Source organism: Colletotrichum chrysophilum (assembly GCF_026319265.1).
Source record: "Colletotrichum chrysophilum strain AFK26 chromosome Unknown scaffold_26, whole genome shotgun sequence".
Lineage (NCBI taxonomy): Eukaryota > Fungi > Ascomycota > Sordariomycetes > Glomerellales > Glomerellaceae > Colletotrichum > Colletotrichum chrysophilum.
The window spans coordinates 268,191-295,304 of record NW_026517313.1 but is presented as its reverse complement, the minus strand read 5'-3'; the positions used below and the strand labels follow the sequence as shown (position 1 = coordinate 295,304).

At 55.2% G+C, this 27,114-nt stretch overlaps 8 protein-coding genes across 8 annotated transcripts; 2 read left to right on the top strand and 6 right to left on the bottom strand.

The window, feature by feature from the left end:
* On the bottom strand, window positions 1–1,247 carry COL26b_004371 (uncharacterized protein; the record flags this gene model as incomplete). Its single annotated transcript, XM_053177249.1, has 2 exons — window positions 1–591; window positions 654–1,247. 2 exons carry the CDS (start codon window positions 1,245–1,247, stop codon window positions 1–3), a joined length of 1,185 nt encoding a protein of 394 aa, XP_053038845.1.
* Window positions 1,248–3,605: 2,358 nt separating this feature from the next.
* COL26b_004370 (uncharacterized protein) lies at window positions 3,606–5,538 on the bottom strand (the record flags this gene model as incomplete). Its single annotated transcript, XM_053177248.1, has 3 exons — window positions 3,606–5,102; window positions 5,159–5,266; window positions 5,341–5,538. The coding sequence occupies 3 exons, from the start codon at window positions 5,536–5,538 to the stop codon at window positions 3,606–3,608; spliced, it is 1,803 nt and encodes a 600-aa protein (XP_053038844.1).
* A 920-nt stretch (window positions 5,539–6,458) lies between these two features.
* Window positions 6,459–9,291, bottom strand: COL26b_004369 (uncharacterized protein; the record flags this gene model as incomplete). The annotated part of the gene is made up of 8 exons (XM_053177247.1): window positions 6,459–7,228; window positions 7,278–7,356; window positions 7,608–7,691; window positions 7,742–7,851; window positions 7,905–8,040; window positions 8,089–8,158; window positions 8,209–8,370; window positions 8,423–9,291. 8 exons carry the CDS (start codon window positions 9,289–9,291, stop codon window positions 6,459–6,461), a joined length of 2,280 nt encoding a protein of 759 aa, XP_053038843.1.
* A 3,388-nt stretch (window positions 9,292–12,679) lies between these two features.
* Window positions 12,680–18,539, top strand: COL26b_004368 (uncharacterized protein; the record flags this gene model as incomplete). Its single annotated transcript, XM_053177246.1, has 8 exons — window positions 12,680–13,357; window positions 13,408–13,440; window positions 13,524–13,993; window positions 14,044–14,338; window positions 14,423–16,266; window positions 16,317–17,093; window positions 17,143–17,390; window positions 17,446–18,539. The coding sequence occupies 8 exons, from the start codon at window positions 12,680–12,682 to the stop codon at window positions 18,537–18,539; spliced, it is 5,439 nt and encodes a 1,812-aa protein (XP_053038842.1).
* A 597-nt stretch (window positions 18,540–19,136) lies between these two features.
* On the bottom strand, window positions 19,137–20,580 carry COL26b_004367 (uncharacterized protein; the record flags this gene model as incomplete). The annotated part of the gene is made up of 2 exons (XM_053177245.1): window positions 19,137–20,208; window positions 20,273–20,580. 2 exons carry the CDS (start codon window positions 20,578–20,580, stop codon window positions 19,137–19,139), a joined length of 1,380 nt encoding a protein of 459 aa, XP_053038841.1.
* A 674-nt stretch (window positions 20,581–21,254) lies between these two features.
* Window positions 21,255–21,645, top strand: LSM6 (U4/U6-U5 snRNP complex subunit lsm6; the record flags this gene model as incomplete). Its single annotated transcript, XM_053177244.1, has 3 exons — window positions 21,255–21,366; window positions 21,449–21,562; window positions 21,620–21,645. The coding sequence occupies 3 exons, from the start codon at window positions 21,255–21,257 to the stop codon at window positions 21,643–21,645; spliced, it is 252 nt and encodes an 83-aa protein (XP_053038840.1).
* A 155-nt stretch (window positions 21,646–21,800) lies between these two features.
* Window positions 21,801–22,874, bottom strand: COL26b_004365 (uncharacterized protein; the record flags this gene model as incomplete). The annotated part of the gene is made up of 3 exons (XM_053177243.1): window positions 21,801–22,231; window positions 22,300–22,385; window positions 22,543–22,874. The coding sequence occupies 3 exons, from the start codon at window positions 22,872–22,874 to the stop codon at window positions 21,801–21,803; spliced, it is 849 nt and encodes a 282-aa protein (XP_053038839.1).
* A 1,002-nt stretch (window positions 22,875–23,876) lies between these two features.
* COL26b_004364 (uncharacterized protein) lies at window positions 23,877–24,926 on the bottom strand (the record flags this gene model as incomplete). The annotated part of the gene is made up of 2 exons (XM_053177242.1): window positions 23,877–24,815; window positions 24,876–24,926. The coding sequence occupies 2 exons, from the start codon at window positions 24,924–24,926 to the stop codon at window positions 23,877–23,879; spliced, it is 990 nt and encodes a 329-aa protein (XP_053038838.1).
* Window positions 24,927–27,114: the final 2,188 nt, after the last annotated feature.

Sequence of the window (27,114 nt, the reverse complement as noted above, 5' to 3'; positions counted from 1 at the left end):
TCAAGTGCTCAACAGGTCCCTCACTGACATGCCACGCCCAGCGCCGCGTGAGTTATTGGTGCCGTCACCGCTCACGGTACCTCTCCTGTCGTTGTTTAGCATCAACAGGGCGGCCGTCGCCTCCTGGTCGAGATCCCGCTGCGGCGCCAGCGCAGGGCTGGTAAGCGTCGAGAGCGAGCCCGAGGCGATGCCGTGGGGGTAGGGATACTGATGTGGACCAAAGGCCGGTGACGTCGTCGCCGACGATGCGCTGTAGCTGTAGTGGCGTTGGTCCGTCGACGCAGACGAGTACGAATCGTGACGGTGCCTCGAGTCCTGTGCGAGCAGCGCGGGCGACGGCGATACCGACGGCTGCTGGGACCGGGAGTGCTGGGCGGGAAAGGTGGGTGACGGGGCCTCGGAACCGGTCATTTCGACGTCGTCGGGTTCCTGTTGGTACTTCGGGACGAACTGCGGTAGGGAGCTCCACGGATCGCGGCCCGACGGGGTCTGCAGGCCGGACTCGGTGGGGGAGACCCCCTCGGACACGTCCCGCTGGGCCTTTAGCTTGGCGACGCAGTCTTCGAGGTATCTGACGTATTCGATAGAGGCCTGTGTTAAGCCTAGGTCAGCATCATGCTGTTTTCATCTTATGTCGACATGACTGCACTCACTTGCAGAATAGCCAGCTTGTGCATCTCTCCGGTGCATGCCGGGATCATACCCTTCAGCACAGCAAACTCCTCGTTCATCTTAGACCGGCGGCGACGTTCAATCAAGCTGTGCGCCGTCTTCCTCGCAATCTTCCGCCCTGCCGCGCTCGTCGCCGACGGCTGCTTCTTCTTAGACTGCTCCTTCGTGGACGCAGCGGCTTTCGCCGGGCCTGATGACTTGGTGCTGGCGGGAGCCTCCTCCGGCTCCTCCTGCGGCCGGGGCTTCATCTGAATAATCTTACGGGATCTCGTGGGCGGAGGGGGAAGGGCAAAGTTCTCGTTCGCAGCCTTCTGCGCGGCCGAAGACCTCCGCCGGGACTTGACTGCTTCAGCGGGCTGTACGGGGTACGGAGTGACCTTGGAGGGAGAGATGGGTTGGAAGCCGGAGTGGGGGGATGTCCTCGTGTCGGTAGGCGAGACTCTCGAGGCGTCTTGCGTCAAGGCTGCCGGGGGCAATTCGAAAGCCAGCTGTAGCGAGGCCAGGTTCTTGGAGCCATCTTGGCCCTTTATGTCTGTTGAGGATGCCGGCGTGGGCGGCAGCGTGGGACGTGGCATTGTGAGATGATGGAATGTGACGACGGGGGAACGGGGCGCGAGCGGCCTTGAGAGATAGACCAGACTCCCCGAAAGGTATTAGTAGAGTACGGCGAGCCGAGTGAGGAAACTCGACGCCCAGGCTGGACGACAAATCGGTTGACGTCGGTTGTGAGGCTGTGCCCGCGGAAATCGATGCCGGATGGTGAGGGACTCAGGTCGCTGTCGGCTGGTGAGGCTTGGCGTTGATGGGAAGCGCCCGTCGGGGTTTCTGGCCAAGTAGGAGTCAAAGTCCGATTCGTTGTGTACGGTCACAGTCTGGGGCCGTGATTGCAAAGGGGAAAGAGAGGCACGCGACGATGAGGAGTTGAGGGCATAGTTGAAGGGTTTGTGGAAGGAAAGTAGCAGAGGCGGGGGGGGGGGGGGGGGGGATGGTTAAAGATACGGCACGGGAGATGGGATTGGGCACGAGTTGCGCACACACGCACATTAGCAAGTAACTGACTCTCATTCTCACTATCCTTGGCACGTCGTTCCTCACCTCTTTCTGCTCTATCTACAACCCCGGACTGTGGCTAAATCTGTTAAGACGCTTGCCTCAGATAGCGGCCAACCTCTTAGCAGGCGCGTAGCAGGCCACGCCCCCCATCTCTTACATGGGGAGGGGGGTGGTCCATGTTTCTGGACGATACCCTGATGAAGGTCCATGGGGATGGGGATAGGGATAGGACGGCAGTGGTTGGTGGTTTTGGGGGCAACGAACTAGGAAGAAGGAGAGAGGGCACGCGACTCCGAGCCAGAAGTGCCAGAGAAAGGAACCCATAAACAATGGACGAAAAGAAAGTGAGGAACACAAGCACAGCCTGGCCGGTAGCAGCCCTGGAGAACCGCAAAGATGACGGGCAACAGAAAACAGTCCAATCAGAGGTTCGGACGCAGGCTCCTGGGCGAAGAAAAGGGCAGGAGAGGCATCTTCGAGAGTCGAGGAGGTTAACCAATCAGAGCGTCGGAATCGAGCACATGGGGTTCCTGAATGGTATCTGGGCGCCCGCAGACGGTTTGCTTCCTACTCAAGAGAAACGTCAATCAACACGGCCACACAGGCCACATGGATCATTGGCAGACCCCTTGCCCGCGCGCACGCCTTCGTTGTGTGGACTTTTCAAGGTCCCAGTCCGGGGCTGGCCTCTAGTCTGATGCAGCGACCTGGGGTCCAGAGCCAGAGGCACGAGACATGTGCTCGAGATGCGGTTGGACGACGGCTTCGATCGTCGACGACCGTTGCTTGCTGAACCGTGTTCCATCTGTGGCTGGTAACAGTCGTGTGCGCATCTGCGTGCCTTCTTTTCCGGTCGTGTGTGGTGACAGAGCGACCGGACACGAGTGGTTTCCAACCCTTCATGGCGATTGAGCTGAATCGCATGCAGATGGCGATGGATGACGACCCCCCTCCCTTTGCGAGCTCAGGGCCCGCTTGCAAAATGAGCACGTGGGCGGTTTGCTGCTGTAAATCTCCCCAACGTATCGTTATCTCGTGCGTGCGACGCACTTCATTCTTGGCCCTGCTGAATCTGTGGACTCGTGGAGGCCGTTGATCTTGTTCGTCTCAAATGCTTGGACTTGAGGTCGTCTAAACCGAGGTCGGTTGAGCTTGTACTCAAGAGGCCGCCTGGCAAGCATCGATTATGAGCGAATTGATCGCGGTGACTTCGCTGCAGAGGCATATGGAAACGGGCTAGCTGAGCTGTCATGATCGGATTTCCTCTTTCTGAGTTCCCGTGCAGCAGCAGCGCGCGTCTCCTCTCTCCGTCTCCTCAAAAATAGAGTTTGGTCCCGATTTTCTCTCCAAGTGGAAGCTCTGTTGCGGCGTGCCTCCCCGTGCCTCCTCCCAAGCCAGAACGTGGGCAACCTGTCTGTTCCCGATTTAGCCTAGCGCCCGAGCCCTGGAAATGGGGGCAGCCATGGGCGGGGCCTTTGCAGGGGGCCGGTTCGCGGGTGCCGTGGTGGCTCACGCACGGCACGAAGCTTGTTGATGCCGACTCTCCTCCACTCACTCGGCCGCCACCTCCAACAGGCGCACGTGACGGTTCACTGTTCACTGATACCGACTTGGGTATGAGAATCGCCAAGTCTTGGCAGAAAATCACTCAGGTATGGCCGCTTCGCGAGTTGTCTCAACGGCCCGGACACCAAACTCGTCCATGCATCCAAAGAGATCCATATTCCTAACTAGACCCAAACAAAAAGGTGCCTCATTAACATCGTAGCAATGTCCCCAAGTCCCTCACACCTTGGTGATGAGGGTTTTCCAAAAATTCCATGTCGTCAAACAAAACCGATACAAGTTACAGCATTCCACAGCGTCGTCGTCGAGCCCCCTTACACCTCGTTGCTGGGGTAAATGACCTTCGTCGTCGCCGCAAACTCCTCCTTAATACTCCTCAAGCTGACGAAACGGCTGAGCAGGTTCGAGCTCCCCGCCTTGTCGTTGGTGCCACTGGCTCTGCCACCGCCGAACGGCTGCTGACCAACGACCGCGCCGGTGCTCTTGCAGTTGATGTAGAAGTTACCCGCAGAGTTGCGCAACTTGTCTTCGGCAAACCTGATGACCGATCGGTCCGAGGCAAAGATGGATCCTGTCAAGCCGTACTCCCCAGTTGAGTCAACGAGATCGCAGGCCTCCAAAAAGGCATTTTTGTTTGTGACGTCGTCATACACGTGCACTGTGAGCACAGGGCCGAAGAGCTCGGTGCTCAAAAGCTTGTGGTTCTTGTTGGTTGTCTCGTAAATGGTAGGATGGATGAAGAAGCCCTTCGACTTATCATACTTGCCTCCCGCTACAAGGCTTAGCTCCTTGTCGTTCTTGGCTTGGTCAATCACGCCAGACAGCTTGTTGAACGACGCCTCGTGGATGACAGGTCCCATGAAGTTTCCGTGTTCAGCGGGGTTGCCAATGGTAATTTTGTTGACCTCGTTCACGAGACCCTCCTTGAACTTGGGCCAAACCGACTTGGGTACGTAAGCCCGCGACGTCGCACTGCACTTCTGACCCTGGAACTCGAAAGCACCACGGACCGTCTGCTTAACAGCGTTGTCGATATCGGCGGATGCGTGGATAAGGTGGAAGTTTTTGCCGCCCGTCTCGCCGACGATTCTTGGGTAAGATTGGTAGCGGCCTTCAGCCACACCAGACCCGATTTCACCGTACAGCTTGCGGAAGACGGCAGTGCTACCAGTGTAGTGAAGAGCAGCGAACTTCTTGTGCTTCAGCGCGACCTTAGTGACCTCCTCAGGATTACCAGGCACGAATTGAATGACGTCGCGCGGCAAGCCAGCCTCCAACAAGATGTTATAGACCAGCCAGTTTGAGAGAATAGCCGAGTCGCTGGGCTTCCAGACAACGACGTTGCCGAGCAGAGCTGGGGCTCCAGGCAGGTTACCAGCAATTGCAGTGAAGTTGAATGGGCTCACAGCGTACACGAAGCCCTCAAGAGCCCTGTACTCAACCCTGTTCCAAACACCAGGAGAGTTGTGTGAGGGCTGCTGAGCGTACAGCTCCTCGGCATACTGGACGTTGAAGCGCAAGAAGTCTGCCAGCTCTGCAGCAGCGTCAATCTCGGCCTGCCACGCGTTCTTGCCTTGGCCCACCATTGTTGTAGCCATGATATCGTAGCGGTATTTGCCCGAGATCAGGTCGGCGGCCTTGAGAAAGACGGCAGCTCGGTCGGCGAACGGCAGGGATTCCCACGCTGGCTTGGCGTTGAGGGCAGACGCGATGGCTTGGGAAACATGTTCCGGTGTTGCCTGGTGATACTTTGCGACGGTAGTAGCGTGGTCGGCGGGGTTGAACTGTTCTCCGACAATGCCTGTCTTGATCTTGGGGGCTAGTCAGCACATCGTCACTCATTCGTAAACGGGCAATCAAGACCGACCTCTTTTCCTGCGACGACCACGGGAACCTCCAACGGCAATTTTGTGTTCAGTTGATCAATGGCAGCAGTCAAGCCTGCGCGTTCAGCTGAGCCCTTGGCATAGTGGTGCTGTGTGATTGTCAGTCAACTACCCCTCACCACCCAGCTTCTTCTAAGCTTCGTTATTGGGACCTGTAACCCACGTTTGGCTCGTTGTTCACTTTGGGAACTTTGAAGGCAGCGAACGTCGCCGCTCTAGTGGTCGTTCTCGTCGCAGAGATGGCCAGGCGCGTTGACTGTCCAATAAGGGATGCAGCGGAAGCTCTCCGTCCAATAGATGCAATGCGTGAAGCACTCCGCAGCTGGGAGTTCAACAGCCCAGAAGCTCGGGTGGAAGACATGGTGGACAGCTATGCAAAATAACGCCGTCTAAAAAGATCAAGTGGCCAAAAGCTGGGCCTCTTCGGACGCGCACGAATCAATTGATAAGTCTGGCAAAGACCGTCTGTCGGCGATTTGGAGAGAGCAGGAAGGAGGAGGGGGAGGTAGCTTCGAGGTGAGGGAAAGCGGAAACCAGTTGGTTATTAAGCTTCGGCACGTCGGAGGCGCAACGTAATGAAAAGTCGTGAGTCGTGAGACATGCACCGTCGTTCCTAGATGCCGGCAACCATCAGGGCGCAACACACGGGTTGATGCGGGTTAAGAATGCGTGGGCAACGAGAAAGCTCATGAGGGGCTGCGGGGCTTGCCTCAGTTCAGAGGGACCTGGAATGTCATCCCGAATGCAATGACGTGGGGTCTTGCTGCGATCCCCTGCCGATAACAGTGGGTTTAGATGCTTATCACGGTTTGCGGGGTAGTTGCCCGCCAATCAGATACTCCAATTGTGCTGCAATCTGAAGCTCCGGCCAAGATAAGAGGTTGACTAGGCGATAAGGGAAGGTCTTTTGGAGAGCTTCCGATCCCGACACTGTAAAAGTCGGAACGACCCTCCGACCCGACGTCGGGACAGGCCTGGGTTTTCGAGAAATTAGGTTCAAGGGATGATATGATTTTTTTAGGAAAAAATCACAGTAGGTATCTTATTTTCAGTCCTTACATTATTAATTTTTGGCGCAACAGAAAAATCCAAACAAGACAATGCACAAATGAAGCGAAGCCCGACCAAGTTCGGGCTGTGAAGATGCACCCGCATCTCTTATCTTTCGGCCGTCTGCCGCCGTTGCGAACATGGCCTCCTCCTCTTCAAGGGTATATCATTATGTAACCATCCATCTTCGGATAGAGCGTCCGATCATGCTAGCGACCACGCCCAGCGTGCTTATTCCCCGTCACCGTTTGGTCGCTCTTGTTCAGGGAATGGCATCACAGGCTCCGGCTTGAGGTTGTACTTGAGCAAGGGCACAGTCAGGCCGTAGCCTTCAGTGATGCCTTCGGGATCGTGCTGATTGACCTCGACCCGGATGCAGATATCCAGACTACCGTCGTTGCCAGTACCATGTTGCGCCATAGCCGCCTTGTGCTTGGAGCCGGACTCGATCTCACCGAGATGCAGGTAATCGTGCCCGCCCTTGCCCGAGATCGTCGACCTTGCATCTCCATTGATCGACGGTGCTGCGAGTCCGCGATTGGGCGAGTTCTCCGTCAAAATGGCAAAATTACGGCTAGGCATGGTCACATGGTTGGAGCTTGACGTCTTGGTCGAGTCGCCCGGATCCTTATCGAAGAACTTGAGAAGCGTCTCGTCTGTGTCGTGGTTCAAGTGGTGAATCTTGTTTCGTCTCGCCAGCAGGTTGGCGATCGCAGCTGGCGGTGGCTTGTTGGTGATGGCAGATGATACCACGTTGGCCATGTATCGGTGGTCGTTCTCGGTGGCTATATTCAGACGGGGGTGGGAGTAGAAGCGGCCAAGTGCGGCGAGATGCACGTCGCCGCCGAGAATGGTGATGCGAACCGAGAATTCCGATGCAATAGCCTGCAGTCTTTCGACCAAAGCTCCACGCTCCTTCTTGTGCGTTCTGGCCGTGTAGTGGTCATCGAGATCATCAAGCAAGTCGACGCTGCCATCGAAATGGTTGAAAACACCGCCAGCTATCTTGGTTAGCAAAGAAAAGCGGCCGGAAGTTCTGATTGCACATACCCAAACCGAATCTTCGGTTCAAGAACTTGACTGGGCCCATGATAGGGCTTCTGAAGACGTTCTCCAGCCACGTGAGGCGCTAGCACCGGTCAGCTCGTTCACCTACACGCTAAAGAAGTCAAGCCAGTTTCCTACCGGATACGCAATCGGGATTCCCAACAACAATATCAAATGCTTCAAAGGGCGTCCTGATTCAGCCGCAGTCCTCAACTCATGTCTGAGGCGGCTGAAGATCAAGTCATATGTCTCGGGGTAGTTGATTTGATGTCTCGTACGCTACACTCGGTCAGCCAAAACAACCTCCTTGTCGGTGTCTTAGACAGCCCTTACCTCAGTTCGAGCGTCAATACCCAGGAAGGCGATACGCGCTCCCAGTCGGGCAAACATGTTGTGCGAATGCTCCGCCACGTACGGCTGCAACACGTCAGTACTTGAGAGAATGACATCAACTCAAGATTGCTTACGCCAGGCTGTGTTCCAACAATGTAGCTCGGGTCAGACTTTGCGGGTGCTACATAGGTGTCCATGAGTTGGTTGGGGTCGAGTCCCTGCCCTTCGGTGGTGGTCGTGCGATCTGTGCTCCTGTAAGTCCAACGGTCACGTTTCTCTCATGCAATGGCTACTCACCTGATGTATAAGTCGATACTGGGGGAGGCAAATGGTGCTGGAATAGCATATAGTACTTGTGAGCCGTTCCGCCAATGCCCCTGAAGACGTCGCATCGCATGAAATCGTCGACATAGGAACCGAATCCGTCGATAATCTGTCGCCGATCAGCAGAGCTTCTCCTTACATGCGGATTTCAACGTACGTCGTGGTCGTCCCAGATATTGACCTGGGGAATCTGGCCGTTGGCCGTGGCGAAGGGCTCAGTAGAGTACCTAGACTCCGTCAGAACTGCACCTGCATTCAGAAGCTGCCTCACACTCACCATCGAATGTAGTTCTTCAAGTAGTAGTCATCGCAAGCTTGGCGGAGCTTCTCCGGGAAGGGAAAATGCCTGCGCTTCTTGGGGTTCGAGATATCGGTCCACTCGCGCAAAGGACCGTCGACTCGAATTCCGTCATTGTAGATCTGATCGCCACCCCCAAGCCTAGACACAAGTCAGCAACACAGAGGGAAGTGATCCGAAACACTGGACGCACATGACATGGAACGGGCGTTCCTTGTGATGTCTGTTGACATCGTTCCACAGGGCGGGACCGCTCCAAGCATCCTCGTCGGTGCCAACACTGAAGCCGTTGCAAGAGTGGAACATGATGCGCATCGACTCGTTGACGGCGGGGACAAAGAAGTGGTAGCGGTCTGGGCGGATACTGGAGAAGCGCATGTCGGGTATCAGGTACTCCCACTTGGCCTCGGTCTGGGAAAGAGGAAGCGACAAGTCAAACGCCCAGAAGGTGTTGCGCGGGTCTGAGTAGAGGCATTGGCCCTGAATTTCTGTGCTGTTCGCGCCTGCGCCGTTTGCGCCGTTGGAGCCTTCACCATTGACGGTTCCATTCGTTCCGTTAACGCCATTCGCCTCAGGAATAGCATGCTGAGTGTCGGCAGAGCCCGCGGGACGCAGAATGAGGTGCGGCGCGAAGCTCTGCGTCTTTCCTCCGCCCTTAGCGACGATCAAGACGCTTCCATACCAGCGATCCGCGTCCATCCTGCGGTAGTTGAGCAGGGGACCGCAAATGATCTCCTTGCCATCGGGAGCGTCTGGCTGCTCATAGGAGTGGGCGGTGGTCGCGCGAGGCTGCTCGTCGCCGGTGGCCTCGCCGGCAGCGATCATGATGGGCTTGAAGTTTGGTGCGGCGTTGGGGTTCTCGGGCTCGACGCGGTCGCGGTTCAGGAAGCTGGCAAGATCGTTTGTGGTTCCGCGGTCCTGAGGGTCGCGGGGCACTGCGTGGGCCTGGGCGGCATGGCGCGCAAAAGCAGAGCTCTCTTGGTGGCGCCATCTGTTGGCGGACGCGTGAGGGTTGTGGCCAACATCATCGAGGGCCTCCCCTTGGGAGTGGTGAGACGACATGATGGCGTTTTGCTATTTTCAGGCCAGATTTTTGTAGATTTCGGCTTCGATTCTGAGTAACCAGCTGTTAGAATATGCGAAGCCCATGAGAACAGCTCTGAGCAACTGTGGCTCCTTACAATGTCTCGGCGCAAATTAGCCTGCCAGGGTCTGTTTGCGCGCCTGTGAGCTCTCGAGAGCTGGTCAGCAGGGGTTTGTTGTTTGCGATTGCGCGGCAACGAGGATATCAACAGTCGGGTGTATCTGGTACTACGGGAGGGACTGAGGCAAAGCGAGGAAGGGGGAAAAACGGGAACAGAGGGAAAAGAAAAACAGCTGGCGACGAGAGGGTGTTGCCAAATACCACACCATAAATCGCACGAGAAAAGTGTGTTGTGTTGGATTGGATGCTTGTTTGGCCGGGTAGTGCAAAGTGACGCGGGCTAGGAATGAAGTGGCAGGGATTGGCGTCAGTGGGCACCTCCGCTACGCAACCACTGCGAGCAACGCCGCTAGAAGCTGCCTGTCGAGCTGCACGGTGGACCAGGGGCTTTCTAGGGGTGAACCTGGGACGGACCTGACCCGAGCGTGTCCGTGGAGTTCACGGGGGCAGAGGTGCTGCGGCGCTGACGCTGGAGATGATGGCAATCGCCGTTTGAGATGTGCAATATTCTTCTCGCTGGGGTGCTCTCTTGTCGCGAGTTTAGGCTCAGACTTACGGAGGTGGCAGCAACCCCGATGTTGGCCCGTTTGTCGTTTGGGGGCCAACCGACGATAACAAAATGGGCAGAACAGAATCCATGATCGCCGTATCTTTCTCTCGCTCCCTTTGCCTCCCTTGCACGACCGCGGTCTACAATCTACAGTCTACACCGTCTAGCTTGGCTGGCGCTGCTAGTACTGCCAGGCGAACCGGACATTCAACCCACCTCAGTCCGCCATCCTTGTTGGGGGGTTCGCAGCAAATCCAATCCAGTCCAACGCCGTCCAGCTGACCATGCAGTCGAGCCGTGTAAGAACCGGGTCCGAGTCTCCCTCTTACATCCCAGCGGCTCCCATTCGTGCAAGCATCCGAGTCTAATCCACGCATCCATCCGTCTCGATACGCCTTTTACGAATGCCATACTTGGGGGGCTCAACAGTTGCTGATGCGTGGTAGGCAGCATCCTCCCGTCTCTTACATTACAATTGGCTGGTCATCGACAACGTGCTGGCGTTCCACCCATCGTCACCCGTCTCTGTGCCAAGTTTGCCGGTACTCGTCGGCGCCCTCTTTCGCCAATTTCTTTCTGGCGGGCGTCTTGGAGATGGGATGACGAGTGGCCAGAGCTCCCGCCAGCTTGCTTTTGGCAAACACACCGTTCCATGCTTGCAGGCGGTTCCCGGGCAGCGCACCATTCGGAGACCGCACAATGTAACCCTGCTACTGCGTAGTTTACATCGTACGAAGCCGCGAAAGCCTCCTGCAAGGTAAAGCAGACAACAGAGCATTTTGTCACTCCAGAGCTGAAAGGCGAGACTGCGCCCCTTCAACCATAGTCACGGGAGGCCTGCGGAGGTACGGGAACAACGGTTCAAATGCCTTGAAGCCTACAGCTGCCGCGGCAAGCTGCTGATTGCTTGAATGGGCATCCGTAAATTGTCGATACGCGCTGCGATGCCTGCCAGATGTGGCCTGGTCGGGGGTGAAATTGGTCAACTACGTCAGGACTTGTGGCTCTTGGAAATGAAACAGGAATGCCCCCACAAGGCCAAGGCTTAAGATGCCTTAGATGACCCGCCGAGGATCCACCCTTGTTGCCCATCACCCTGGTCACCCGCTGTGACTGTTGAGCTTTCGCCCCCCGGCCCCGGCCCTGCCACATCCCGTAGTGAAATCGTATCGCGGCTGCCGGCGGGTCACTTGGCGTCCCGGTCCTCTTCTCCGGGCGCATCCACTCAGCGCCGGGTCCATCCCGCTTACCGCCGATTTTGTCGTGTCAAGCCATTTCTTCGATTCGGAGCACCGTGCCTGAGCCGAAAGATACCCCTCGGAAAAATCGCCGGTACCTGGTAATTGCATTCGGCCAGCAATCGTGGGCTTGGATTGACAGGATAGCACGCATCACAATTAGATGAGGAGGGTCTTGAGCCGGGATTAATGGCACCATTCAAAAGGGTGATAGAACTAAGATGAAGTTGACCTATATCTTGGAGCGTCTTCATTCTGAAGCTCGAGTCACGGCTGTCATTGGCGTTTGGTAGCTGTCTGTTCACTGTTCCCCAAGTAGGTGCGTCCTAGTTGTGTTTAAATAAGTTACCTTATATCATCGAATCCTCGGAGGGAAAAGTCACCACTGGGTTCACATCAAGGGACTACAATCCCAACCCTCATTCTGCCTAAAATAAGGTAAGAAGAGGACCGTACTTGAGTCGGGCGATCGCGATAGCTCGAAACATCTACAAAGACCTGGAGCAGGCGTGACCACATCTGCTGCAAAGCCCGTGAATTTGCAGCATTTCCCATCAGATTCCAGGCTGCAGCGGCCTCTGGGTGCGCTTCGTGAGGCTCGAGCTGGCGAGAATTCTGGGGTTGAGTCAATCAGGACCGTGCTGGGCAGGCAACAGCGGGCTTTAGCGGCTCTCGGCAGCGGCACATCAGCGGGGTCCCCTGCAGGTCACTGGACTTCGTGTCAAAAGCTCCCCACGATCCAGGCAGCATACCCCCCTGTCTCGCGTCTTCCTTTCTCTTTTGCCTGACCGCCGCGTCTCGTGCCTGGCGTGGCAAGCATGTTGGCCAGTGTACTGGCGACAGCTTCAGGGCAAATGTGAATGCCGCCCAGCAAACAGAACTGTCACGGGCTAGCGTTGTGGCGGCAAAGCCATTGGAGGAGCTGAGGTGCTTCCTATGCTGCGGCGTTTGCAATACAAGGTACCTCCGAGGAGGGCATCCGTCAGCTTATTGATGGTGTTTTACCCCAAAGAGCTAACATACCAACGAGTAGACCTCCGTTTTCCAATACGTACCTGCCCAAATCGTGTCGTTGAGCTAGACTCTGCCTAGACGATCCTTTATTCATGTCCCCTCTTTTTGACAACCAACGGTGAAGTCTCGATGTGAATAAGCGAAGAGTAAACCAGTATAAAACAACTTCATCGTTTCCTTCATCTCTGACCAAATCCCTTCCCATTCACCTCAGCTGCATTCCATCTATCCTCCAGCCCGCTTGTCAACTGTTTCAACCCATTTTGTCACTTCGAGGCTCGATTGCTCTTTCCTCTCCACCCCGTCCACTAGCAGTCAGTCACCTTCTCTACACTACCTTAGTTATTTAGGTAGGCTTCTCAACTCACTTGCCAAGTTCAATCTCTGCTCGCGGGCTCCTCTGTCAAACCTACGCGGGAAGTCAAACCCATTGCCCCCGTCACCATGTCTCTCCCTCACCTTCAAGAGTTGCCAGCTCCTCATGTGGAGCTGGTCAATTATATCCACGACCACCCGGAAAAGACGATGATTGATATCATGGAACCCTATCGCAAGTATGAGGGCCAGCTTCGTTCTGTCTTCGCCCAGGACCGCAAGAACCCGGCTCTTGACGACCCTCACATCAATCTTGTGCCATTGTTCAACGAAAACACCAAGAACATCAAGGTTCGAGCGCGTTCTCTGGACTCTGAAACTCAAGAGGAGAAGGACCGCTACATAATGGCCCTTCCAGATGACAAGCGACGACCCAATGGCTCTCCTGCCGTGGTCTCGTCCCTCAAGGAGTTCCAGAAGAACTTCAACGTCTTCTCCGAATCCTCCCTCGTCGATATGAACTGGGATAACGTCGTTGCCGCTGGATCCTCCGTCATCAACACCCTTCTGCCGGTCCCCGCTGAGTTCAACACTTCCAAGCGCAAACTTCGGGAATACTACCACGAGAAGTTCTGTCCGGCATCTGACGTTGATCTCTTCCTCTACGGACTGACCCACGACGAGGCCATTGAGAAGATCAAGGAGATTGAGACTGCGGTTCGAGACGCCATTTTGACTGAGGTCACTGTCGTTCGCACCAAATATGCCATCACGATTGCCTCTCAATACCCCACGCGACATATCCAGGTAGGCATCAAGCGAGTATGATAAGCAAACTTGACTAACATACCGCTCAGATTGTCTTGCGCGTGTATAAATCCATTGGAGAGGTATGTGGCATAATTTCACTTTTCTATCACAACCTAGCCAATGCAGGCCAGACCACGGCAAACAAACAGCTAACGGCGTCAAGATTCTCACTGGTTTCGATATCGACGCGGCTGGTGGAGCCTACAACGGAAAGCAAGTTTGGGTGACTCCGCGAGCTTTGGGCAGTTTCATCACTCAGATCAACCATATCGACCTCACTCGTCGAAGCCCTTCCTATGAGAACCGTCTGTCCAAGTACAGTCATCGCAACTTCGAAGTCTACTGGCCTGATCTCGATCGCAGCCGCATCGATCCAACCATTTTCGAGCGCAGTTTTCAGAGAACCCTCGGCCTGGCTCGACTGTTGGTCCTGGAACGACTCCCCACATCATCCGTTCGTGACGAATACCTCAACAAACGGAGGCAGGAGAGAGGTCGTCCAGCAGCAAATCGCTACAACCCCCACCAGCTATTTGGCAACATCAAAGACAGCCACGAGGATGAAGTTGCAGACTGGGTTGATGAGACCGACGTGTCCAACTACCATACATTCACAGTTCCCTACGGCCAGCAGTATGTTGAAAAACAAACGCAGATGCAGTGACTCCTGCTGACTAGTGCAGTTTCCATGCGAAGAAGATTGAGAAGCTTTGTTACACTCGAGATTTGCGTAAGCTTTTCCAGCCTTATGCACACATCATTCCCCGACTGACTCAATTCCTAGTCCTCAACGCCGAGTGGAACCAACCCAAGGAGAGGGAGGTCCACCTTCACCGACATCCTGCCTTCTTTGGTCGCGTCGAGGACGTCATCGAAGATTGCTGTGGCTCCTGTCCCAAACCATCAACCCCGGAGGAGGTGGAGGCGGCCGAGAGGGAGGCTGAAATTTACATCTCTGGAAAGGTCTCATTCCTGATCGTAAGTGCTGAGCCATTTCCTCGGTCAATCGACTTACGGGGTTTATCATTATGCATAACAAATTGACTAACATGTCGGCAATAGGACGATCCCGGACGACAGCAAATCGGTTCCTTCAACCCTCTCAACGAGGATGACTGGACAGACATGGCCTACGTCGGAAACACAGCGCGTCTCTCCCAGAGTATTGTGAACGGCGATATCAACGAAGTTTTGGACTGGTTATCCCAGGAAGGGGCCGACCCAAACAAGAGGTCACACACTGGGTTTTCAGCATTGCATCTGGCTGTGATGGGCTCGACGCCTGAGATTGTTCGTTGTCTTGTCGAGCACGGAGCTAGGTTGACTGCTCGTCTCGCTGATGGCCGGACCGCTCTTCATCTTGCTGCCGAGCGAGGCAATGTAGACATGATCAAGATTCTCATGGAGAAGAGCATTGCGAACGAGGAAGAAGAGGATGAGAAGCAGGATCGCCGCCGCAAAGACATGCGTACCAAGTTGCAAGACGGTTCCTCCCGGAGCGTCCCCGAAGATGACGCGTCAATGAACGGGAACACCAACAACGAGGGCGACGATGAGGACTCTGACATTGACATGGTCGATGCCGGCAATACCGAAGCTGATTCTTTGGCTACAGGATCCTTCGTCAAGGTCAAAGATGAAGACAAGAGCAAGGAAGATCTCGTGCTGGAGGAATCCACCGATGAGCCCGACTTTTACAAGATTGACGTCTTGGCTTGGGATATCCCCTGCTCCCCCCTTCAACTAGCAATCTCGGAAGGACACGAAGAGGCCGTCAAGGCTCTCTGTGAGTTCGGAAGCGACGCTCTTCTCCCAGTCAAATTCCTCGACTCTGAGAAGCAACCCACAGCCGCAATTCTTACCCTTGCGCTTGCCCTATCGCTACCTGTCGAGAAGGCTAAGTCTATGGCTCTCTTGTTATTGAAGCTGGGCGCTACTTCATCCCAAGCGGATCTCAACGGGTGCACCGCCTTCCACCGCTACGTTGAAAACGGTAGCCAGGAGATGATTGATGCGCTGTGGGAGCATGATAAGGCCGGTCTGAAGACCGCTCTAAACCACATGGTGTTTGGCAGCCGCTACTGGGACCCCCAGGCAATTGCTCCTCTTCACACAGCCATCGAGAATGGAGACTCAATCTTGGTGCTCAAGCTACTCGAAGCTGGCGCTAATCCTCAGATCGACTTCGACACCTGGCTGAAGGCAGTCAAATTCTCCAAGGCATCCAACCGACTCAGTACCTATGAGGAAAATAAGAAGCTGTTCCAGCGGTCAGTGACACAGCCCCTGATCGTTGCCATCAGGGGATGTTCCGACCCGGAAATAGCCCTCAAACTCCTCGAGAACGGCGCAGACCCCAACACTTTGACCAACGAATCACACCAGGTAATCTCGGACGAATGGCAACGACGATACAATAAGGGCCAGTCTATTCTGGATCTCGTGCGAAACCAGCTGAAGCACCTGCGCGAGTACAAGGGCGAGAAGACGTCTCTCAAGAAGCCTTCTTTACCCGGCGGCATCGACGACTTCCTCCGAACGTACGAAGAGGGGACTTATCAGCATTGGATGTTCTCTCAGAACATTGAATACCGCAAGGCAAGCTATGAAAGGAAACTCGAACGGTACGAAGAAGAGAAGAAGAAGCACGCAGAGACCAAGGGTGCGTCTGAGAAGATGGAAGCCATTAAGGACGTCATCGCAACGCTCGAGAAGGTGGAGAAGACCATCATTGACAAGGGAGGCAAGACTTTCGAGGAGCTGTACTCCGATATCAAAGCTCCCGAAGACGACTCGAGCAATCGTGCTTCTTCGCCTGAGGAGAGACTCAACCTATACGACTACAACATTTCTTTCAGCGGCGTGACTGACGTCACTGAAACGAGGAGGGCTGCCTACCTGGAGATGTAAGTCACCAAATCAAGAGCGTCACGTAATGAAGCTAACAAAGTCGCAGGTTTGAGGCTGCATGGGCCGGAAATGTGGACAAGATCAAGAGTCTTACTTTGCAAGCTTGGGGCAAGGATCAAGATGAGCCACCGCTGAAAATCTCTGTCAACGACGATAGACATAATACGCCTTTTTCATTGGCGTTTCTTCGCGGTCATTACGACGTAGCATCGGCAATTTTGGAGATTGTCATGGCTCAGTATGCCCCGGAGGAAGAGGAGGCAACCCGGTACAAGCTGGACAACGGCAATTCCGACGACGAGGACGAGGAGTCCTACGAAAGCGACGCAGATTTCAATGACGAACCCAAGATCATTTCAGAGATCGTCGATAAGAAGTTTACGATTGAGAACATTGGTCAGGTGTCAATGCAAGTCAAGTCGACTGTCAAGCCCATTGAGTTTTTGACTGAAAGCGTGCAAGCCTTTGCGATGGCGAACGGCAAGCCGAGGAACGATTGTAGACAATCCCTGTTCATGTTTGTTGTGCAACAAGACGACCAAGCCGGATTGAAGGTACTCCTCGACATGGCGACCCACTTCGCTGGTCAGAAGCTCATCGACGGCCGACACGGCGAGGAAGAAGAGGATGTCGGAGGGCGCTTTTCGTTCCCGGAAGATGCCTTCCTTCGGGCTGTCCAAGAAGGCAGAACCACAGTTTTGGCCGAGATCATCAGCCGAACCGGCGCGGGCATTCCGCTGGACGACCTTGTCAAGAAGAGTGGCATCGAGATGAAGAGGAAGCCGAGATATTACCAGGGATTGACGGTCTACGGAAAGAAGAGGTAAATAGCTATCATTGTGATGATCGCGGCTGTACTGACAACATTACAGGAAGGACTGGGCAACAGCAGGGCGCAACATGGTTGTCAGGTCGACCGGGATGAAGACGCCGCCCCTCCTCCATGCTGCCCTCAATGGCAACATTGCCAGTGTGGAATGGTTCCTCAGCGATGCCCCGCATCGCCATTACACCGACTTTGGAAAGTCCAAGACAGCCCGGGAAGATCCCAGACTGAAGCATCTCAGCCAGTCGCCTGGAGGGTTCGAGCGCGCCATTTCCAAGTGGCTAGGCATTCAGAGTAAGTACGCCGCAATTCGTTCCATGGTACACTCCTTGCTGATATGGCCATCCAGATGAGCTCGTCTTGCACTGCGCCGTGATGGGACCGTCGAACGAGGCCACCGATAGGACGGTCAAGTACCTCATCCAGGCGTGTCCCAACTCCTTGGAGTACAAGTCGACCTCCGGCGAAACGCCCCTCTGGCTCGCCTTCTTCTTTGGCAAACTCGAGATCGCCAAGATGCTCATCAAGGCCGGCGCGAACCAGATGATCCGTAACAACGCGGGTGACAACATCATCCATGCTGCCTTGGACTGCTCTCCCAAGGCCTGCAGGCTCCGTCCCATGCTGGAAGTCGTCGACTCGAGCATCGTCACCCATTTGTTCCAGCAGCGCAACAACCTTCACGAAAGCGGCACAACCCCTCTGCACTCGTGGATCACCAGCGCCTGTCGAGGATACCATTACGCCTACAGGAAGTCGTACGACAATGACGACCAGATCCTCGAGGTTCTCGGCTTGATTCTGGAGTACTCCAAGGGCTCCGAGCTGGAGGTGCTCTCAGGTTCCGGCGACACTCCTCTGCACACGGCCGTCATGTCCCGGAACAAGCTCCTCACCAAAGCTCTGCTCGAATACAACCCCAAGCTGTTGTACCGCGAGAACGCCGTCGGCCGTACCCCCGCAGAAATCGCCCGCGAGGAAGTGACCGGCGAGAAACTCACCGCGCCGGACACCATCTCCTTCCACTTCAAGAACTACAACAACGACAAGGAACCGCGCGCGCTGGTCAACCGCAATGCCGACACCTTTGTCGATTACAAGAACCGCAGTGCCTGGACAACCACGTCCTTGACGGACAAGCAACGGGTCTGGGAGATTGTCCGCTCTGTCCTCGAGCAGTGCCCCGGCAAGCGCCGTCTCGTCTCCCTCAACGAAGCAAACGACGTCGCCAAGCGTCTGGGGGAGAAGTACAACAGCACTCGCTACTTCAACATCCGGGCGCGCAACGACGAGTACGCCGACGCCGAAGAGAACGAAGCCAAGGAGGAGAACAAGGAGGATTTCGTGGCTCACTCTCGGCGGGCAAGAAGTACTCAGGCTTGGTGCTTCCCCGTAGACGATGCACAGCCCACGTGTGCGGGCTGTGGGGAGAAACACGCCTAACGCCAGGACGTTTGTGAACGTCGAGTGCCGCCGAGGAAGAAACTGACACAGAAACTGAGACAAAGACAGACGGCTCGATGATTGAGGGTTAACTAACTGTGTGATTGAATTCTTTGTTCATTTGTACGCCCTATGTGGAAGGATGGACGTTAATTATCACGGGTCTTCGTGGCCTTTGCTCCAGATAGCTACCAGATTGAAAATCTCGTTACCCTCATCTCCCTCGCTCTCATCGTTCCAGTGCGAATTCTATTGGCTATACCGGCTTAAGGAGAGAATTACGAAAATGGTTGCCTTGGTCTAAACCTCTTCTGCGATGCTAACTCAAGAGATCGTAGAAATTCATGATTGAAGTCACCCGCAGTAGATATCATTGGATCAGTTGCTATTAGATTCACGCAGAGATGGATATGAAAATGACTTTTCCCAACGCCTCTCCAGCTCTGCCAAGCACGTCCACAGAGCTATCCTATGACACTCGCTCAAACTCCCTGGGTATCTCGAACAAAATCCACTGCTCGTCACCGGCAACCGTGGCCCTGGTCTCACCATCTGCACGTTTCACGTTAGTGGTAGACGGGCATTAGAGGAAGGCCCTCATCTTATGTAGACCTCGATCGTCTCCATGTCGCCAATGTCAGCATCCGCGACGGTAACATCCTCTTCAAGCTCATCACCGTCGAACATGAGCGTGATGGGAGCATCAGGCGCCAAACCACGCATCTTGCGAAACAGTTCCATAATCGTTCCGATCTTTGTGGATGGTCGCACCGATGTCTTGAGGGGCTCGTCCGTCTTGGTCTTGAGTAGAACCTTGATCTTCTGCTCCTCGGGCTCGGCCTCTACGACCTCGTCGCCCCCGTCTCCGTCTTCGTCGTCGGAGTACTCCCCGCGGTCATGCCTGCGTTGCCTCGCCACTTGCCTCTCATGTTCCTCCCACAGCGCCGGTGTCCACATCTCCATGTGCACCTTTGTCCAGTCTTCCTTGAAACCGTCTTGCCCACCAGCTGTCTTGCGATACTCGCCCTGTAGATCGAGACTATAGAGGGTTGTCAAGTCGTAGAGCCTGTGCCCGCGCCAGGTGAGAAAAACCTCACTTATCTCTGACTGAGGAAGGTCCAGTCGTCCGCTGTGCACGTCTATCCATGCGTTGCGGAGAACCTTGATCGGTTTGGACAGGGTGAACTTGAACTGCTTGCTGACGACGCCGGGTATGTCAGAGGTGACGAAGATGACCACTACCTGTTTCGCGTCCTCGCTCTGTTCCCTCGCCAGCCTCTCTTGAGCTTCTTTCCGCTCTTTTGCCGCTCGAATGTACTCCGCCATCTCATCGTCGTCGTCTTCCGTGGCAGCGGGATTCTTTTCTTCGAATGGATCATCGTCGTCGTCGTCTATTACCAAAGGAGAGGGATCCCGGTCCTCAGGAACGGTTTTGCGGATGGGAGACGCATCGTAAATGTCATCCTCGTCGTCGTCGCTATCGTCGATCGAAATGATAGGCTTCGATGGCAAAGGTTCCTGTTTGCGCGGCGTTCGGGAAGCAGCGGCGCGTGTCATTCGCTTGGATGGGGTCTCGTTACCGGCTCGTTTGGAAGGCGACGGCTTTATCCTCGACTCTGGGGACTCGTCGCTTGTACGGGAACGTTTTGACGGCGGTGTGTCTGGGCCTCTGCTACGGTGGACAGATCAGCATCATGGAGGGGTGGCGCGAGGCTTGAGAGGGATGGTGGTACCTGAGATCCTCATGCTGGTGGTAGGTTTCGTGGAACGGATCTTCGCTTGCTCGTCTTGGTGAGGAGCCCCTTTTCGCGGGAGAAGGGGCTTGCGAGCTCTTTTCCCGCTCAGCCTGTTTGCGCTTGCGCTGTCGTTCCTGCTCCAGTCGCTCTTGCTCGAAGACGCTGGCGCCACGGTTGAAGAGGCTAATCCCGTCATCGTTGTCCTCATCGTCGCTATTATTGACCACTGGTTTCGGTGCAGCTTTCTGGCGCAAAGCAGTCGGCTTGAATGGCAAGCGCTTTTTCGGCTTCGCTGCGTCTGCCATCGTGGCGCGGCTGGTTTTCGATTTTGTTGGAGGAAAAAAAAAAAGGTGATGCGATGCGATCAAAGTTGCGTTGCAGGGGCCAACAGGAGGGTCGATGAAAAGCCGACGGACGAAAAGATACAGTAGCCAACGGCTGGGGTTTTTTTTGGAAGGGCAGTTTTCGACAACGTAGAAAGAAACGGAAAGCTCGGGGGCTATGCCGGAAGAAAAGAGGCGGCAGGAGAGAGCATCACGGCCATGCGCCCCGAGAATGAATTGGAAGGCGCGCGCATTGTGTTGGGGGGCGGCGGTCGCTGCAGTGTGGTGTGGTGTGTTTCCGTGGTGAGAGCGCAAGAATTGATTGCTGGACCCCACCTGCAGTTGCCTGCTGCACATTTCAGACCGTGGGGTGTGCGCTGCCCAGGTAGCCTTACAGTGCGAACCATCCTGGGACCTACCTGAGTACCTATCTTTTGGAGCGACCAGTGCAGGTGCCTTCCACCAGCCCCGCTTTGGCCGTCAACCGCATCGGCGCCAGCTGTTTGCCAGCCAGCAATCTTCGAAACATCGTCAACGCATCCAGTGCCAGGATCCATCAGCCTCACTCACTCACTCGCTCATCACTGCCGACTGCACCTTATACCCACCGATCGCCTCCATCAACCTCACCTTATTCCGGAGCAAAGAGCTTCACAATGGAGAACGGAAACATCAGCCAGGGCGAGGGTAAGGACCCCTCCAGCTTCCTCAGCGACATCATTGGCAACCCCGTCACTGTGAAGCTCAACTCGGGCGTCGTCTACAAGGGTGAGTGATTGGTCATGTTGAGGCTGGAAATACTCGGCATCTGCGTGTATGACTTGGTTTGGGGAGCTAACACGCTCGACAGGTGAGCTGCAGTCTGTTGACGGCTACATGAACATCGCGCTGGAAAAGACTGAGGAGTACGTCAACGGCGTCAAGAGGCGGGCGTACGGCGACGCGTTTGTGAGAGGAAACAACGGTGAGTCAAAACTGTCCCAGCAGCTTTGGAATTATCATGCTGATGAATGTTGTACAGTCATGTACATCTCCGCGGACTCGTGAGGGAAAGGAGGATGAGAATTTGATGATGGCTACGCGGGGGGCTGAAGCTGGGCACTGCGTCTGCAGATGATACTCGTCGAAGACGCTCATCACACAAAAACAAAAATCTACCAAGCATGAAATATACCCTCAGTTCCCAGCTCATCGGTCACCAATCACAACCTCGAAGTCCACGCGAAATATGTGACGCCATGCAGCGCAACCTCCCCCTTCTCATTCTTCTCGACCGTCTCTCCCGCCAGAATCTCATCAAACCTGTCCTTGAAACCCTCGGCTGCCGCGCCCTCCAGCACAGCAATCTGGCTCAGCGTACGGATACGGTTCCACACCGCCTCGGGCGTAAGCCAGACGGTGAAGGGCACCTTTCCCTCGCCAACAGGAACGCTGAAGAGGGGCATCTTCCGCCCACCCTCGAGCACAACGTCCTTGACGGCCTTGAGCGGGTTCGAGTCGAGCTGCCGGTCAAAGACGTCTTTCCAGACGAAGTCGCGGAAGCGGGGCTGGCCGTCGGTGCCAAGGCTAAAGACCAGCTCGTTTAGTGACTGCTCCCATGGCGTGCTGGCTTGCCAATGCTTTGGCTTGTTGTCTATCGCCATTGTCAGCTGGGAAAATCCTTTAATTCGTGAGCGGATATCGTAATGGAGAAGGTCTTACAGTCTTCAATATTCCAGATCAAACCCAGCACAGCTGTAGGTCTCAAGACGCGGTGGATCTCCTTGAGAGCATCCTCGTTTGCGAACCTGTCGGTGTCAGTATCTTGCCAACGGCAACTCCTCAAGCTCCCTTACCAGTGAAAAGCCTGTTCATAAGGTCATGTCAGCGGTGAATCATTTGAAGCCAAAGTGTCTCAAGTCGAGCCTGAGAGGGAACGGGAGACTGACCTGTCCAACAACACACGCATCGCCCCACTCCTCCTCCAATGGCACCTTGGCCGCAAACCCATCCCTCACCACCGTGCCCTTCAACGCCTTCCTCTCCAGCTGTGCGCGCATCTCCGCATGAGGCTCCACAGCCACGACATTGAAGCTCTCGTGCCTAGCGGCCAGAACCTCTGTCAATTTGCCCGTGCCCGCCGCCAGGTCGAGAACATTGGCATGTGCAAAGTCGGCAATCTTCAGATGCGACAGGAACCGCTGCGTCGCCTCGGGCGGGTACGAGGGCCGGTACGCGTCATATGAGGCCGCGTCCGAGAAACCCTTGGTACCGGGGTGAAGTTCCGTGGGAGACATGTCGGTTTGTTCGCCTTTCTATATCTCCAAGAAAAAGGCTAGATCCGAATGTTTAACGCTAGACAGTCGACAGTCTAGGCGATGGCCAGCATGTAATGACTCCAAAAGCCGAGATTCTATGTGCACAGACGGAATAGATAGATACTCTCGGAAGGGAAAAGTAGTCGCGGGAAAGCTCAGATGTCCACGTTGATATCCCTCAAGGCCAAGGATCCTTCATCGGTGGCGCACGTCATGTCCGTTGAGCCACTCATGCCAGCGTGGGGTGGGTAGGGAGGGAGGGGCCAAGCGAAGGAGGGGACCCATGGGAGGCGTGGAGTTGGGCATATCCGGCGGCCGGTGCCGAAATCGCGGAGGTTGCGCCGAAGAACGGAGCAAAAAAAAGGCACCTCATGCAATGGTGGGAGCCGAAAATGCGCTTGCCAGGTGCAAGGATACATACATGACGTTACAGGCTTACTATTGGGCTTACTTTATGCTGCTTGACCCCCCAGCCTCGACACCACGCTTTCTTCTCACAAGTCCAAGCAGTCAGCGTAGGTATCCGAGAGCGAAAACAGACTGGTCGAAGAATCACTGAACCTGCACGGCAATTGTTCTTAATTCTTCTGTTTATTCTTTCTATGTGATTGATGTTGTTAAGGATAGTCGGTGCCCCTTTCATTTTAGAGGCCTGACGATGGATTCCATCGCATTCCCGATCGTCTGCTGTTCCCCTCCTTCCCTCGCTGTCTCACCTGCTTGTAACCCCGCCCGTAGATATTTTTACAATCCTCAAACGCCTTTGGGAAGCCTCCTTTTTTGTTAGGCGCCAAGATTCCCTGTCCTTTTCCATCTACCCTGCCCAGCATTGGCAGTTCTACTAATGATACATTGTTATTAGAATTCCAAGTTGAAGAAAAGAAAATGCCTCAAGACATTGAAAAAGTAACTCGCTGTGCCAACCAATGCTGTTCATCATGTACTGTCCTCAGCCTGAATTTTCCTGAACAGCGTGGTGCTTTAGCTCCGGCTGCTGCTGCTGCTTCCACTGCTGCCGTCGCTGGGGTGGCGGTGATGGTCGTGATGGGCGGTAATGTACTCATCGGGCGCGAACGTAACGTGGTGGCCCTGTTGAGAAGGCAAAAGGGCGTGGTCGGCACCGGGAGTGGTGACCGGCGAGCGGCTTGGGCTCGCAAAGGGGTCGGAAAACTCGCCACCAGGGGAACCCTGGGGGACAGTAGAGTAACCCTTCTTGCCGTTGTTGGGGATTTGAAGGCTTCCGGAAAATGAACGAACGCCAGTGACCTTGGGCTGAGGAGGGCTGCCACCTCCGCGAGCGTTGTTCAGGTGGCGGTTGACAGGAGGTGGGCGAATAGGGACTCTGACGTCGACGCCATAGTCCCCGGAAATACGATCGGTTGGGCCATACTCGTCGTCGTGCATGGCCGCGGCTCCGGCTCCGCGAGGCTGGTATGTCTGGTATGTCACATCGGCACTGGGCTCACCCTCCAGACGTCTCAAAGCATCGGCTTGACTTGTGACGCGACCCTGAGAAGACATGGACTTGGGGCGATAGGTCTGGGGGCCATAGTTATTGCCGCCACGAGAAGACGATGCCGGAGAATTGAAAGGATCGGAGTTCGTGGGAGAGGAAGGCGAGACGGGAGCTTGAGCGACGTACTTGCCCTTGCCTTTGGCCGAGTTCGGGGGAGAGTCGGTAGCGGGGGTGCCAGGACGAGAAATCCAGATGCCATCGACCTCGATACCAGACTGGATAGCTCGGACGCCGAAGGGGATGTCGGACTGCTTTCGCGGGGGAGGAAGACCGGTTGATTCCATCTCAGAGGCGTGAGCTCGCTTTTCGGCATCGATAATCTCAAGTTTCGCCATGTAACGATTCGTCCACCATAGCTTGACAAAGCCAATGGCGAAGACGACGGCGATGGCACATGCAAGGACCTAGAAGCAACCGTTAGATATGTTGCAGATCATGAAGGACAACTCAGCTGGGAAACATACGAAGGTCATCTGCTGCCACAGCTCCCAATCCACGAAAAATCTTCCGCCCATCTTGATGGTGTTTTCTTGTGACTGACTGAATTCGGGATAGAACGGTGAGGGTGGTGATGATCGATGAGATACGCTCAGTGGCCGAGCAGGGGGCAGGGGATGGTGATTGAGATCAGATGAAAAGTGGTGATGGTGAATGATCGGAGCGCTGCGCCGGTCTACTTGAGGCGATGAAAGAAGTGAAGAAAAAGTCTTTTCGGACTGAGGTTGGTTGTTGTGACGTCCGCCTCTTCTGCTTTCGGCCAGACCCTTTTTCGAATGCGGCAGGTGGCACTTCGGATGAACGGTGTAAGTGGCACGCAATTAGCCCAACCGGTGTTGCTGGTATTGAATACAGCCGGGACAGGCACCGTGTCTTTCAAAGGAAGGACAGAAAATCAACCCCAACACCTTAAACAATATTTTGGCGGATTGTCGTGTTCGGCGGCTCGAGGCGATGATGTCGGAACAAGGTGACGAAGGGTTGGTATTCAAACCAGACCAAAACGACTGAAACTCCGTTGAGTATTAGTCAAGACGAGCAGCACACAAAAGCAACCTCGTATTCAGAAGGCAACGGCAGATATTAAACCCTCGGCGGTGAAGAGGAAACAAAACCCATGTGGGAAGCAGTGTCCAGGGTGTGAATGGTCGGAAGGGTGGCAGCAGGTTTTGTATGAAACAGGGTACACGGCTAGCAGCAGCAAACACAACTCATCACATCGCTTGCACCGTCTACGATGGGGAGAACATACGCAAGGCCCAGACCTGAGCCTCGAAAGCGCTGGACTGGGACTAGACTGACGGCAACCGTGGACCATCGTCCGTCTCGGGCAGAGTGTGTCGACAGTGGCTGGGCGACGTCTGTTGCCCAAGTGGAGATGGGAGGATTACTGAGGGTACGGAGGAAGAGACCACCGGCCGAGGACGTGCGAGGTTGAGCATGTACAACCATTAACGTCCACGTCCTCCTCCATCAAGGGGCACTGAAGGTCTGGTGTGGTGGTATCGAGGCCGCGGGCGATTCCTGAGCGCTGTTCTCGTACTCATGGTCCGCTGCAGAGAGGAAGTCTGGATCATCCCTGCTCCTCCATCTAGATCCCATGTCGCGGATCGCGACAAGACACTATGCCCGTTTGCGTTGGGCCGATGGCGTCTTGAAGAGGCTCACACTCGGCCAACAGCACTGAGCCGGGTCGCCGCCATGTCGGAATGCTCTGATCTGGGTTGACAAGTTGGGCACGGCGAACGCTCGCTGAGTTGAGGTGCGAATGCGTAGTGTGACGCCACTGAAAGCTGCGGGGGGATTCGCCAGACTCTGGGAGAGAAGCATTCGCAGTGTGCCACGACAGAAAGAGGTCTCAAATGGCCGTTTGCGGAATGTAAGGTACGGGACGGGTAGCCTTAGCTGCTGATTTAGCGCCGAAGGAAGCGCGGCAGGCAAGCCACACCTGATTTCCAGACCGGGACCCACGAGAAGCTGCTCGCTCCCACTCAGCATCTTGGCTTAGGGTAGGTGCTGTGTGTTTGTCATGCATGTTTGCGGCAAGAGTGAAGCCGCCCTCTGCCACGTTCTCGTGATATTGAGTATTGTTCGCTGGCTGCCACGGCTCTGTGCGCTTTTGTCTTGACGTGAACGTGTTTGATTCTAGAGTTTCCGTGTCACTTTGCATTCCCAGGCCGCTGGAATTTTGGGGCCTGACATGCGACTCAACTGGCCACGCTTTCCGGCCGGCTGCTGGCGTACCTCATCTGGTGTGCTGCCTTCTCGCAATGCTGCAAAGGAACCTTAGACTTGAATGCGGCCCACGCCAGTTGAGAAGCGGGCGGTTTAACGCAGGAACCGGCAGCAACGCGATGCACAGCCTCGGGGGCCGCTTCGGTCGCGGTACCCCTGGAGATCTCACTTTCGGGTTGATCTCCAGTCTGACTCCCGCATGTTGCAGTATGCGGCAGTGTGTGTGCTCTACATAGCATCGCATTGCGTGTGGAGCACAGAGGGCTTCGACCTGAAAACAACGATTGGCCTTGGCGAGCGACGTGCAGGGTACGATCGAGTGCGACTCTAGCCGCGAGGAGGAGTGTTTGAGCATCTCTGCTTGTGACGACCGTTAGCAGTCCATCGCAAGTCGTCTTCTCTGCTCGGACACTCGACGGTCGATCAAATCATATGCTTCTTTTCTTAGCTGCTTGGATACCATGGCGCCGG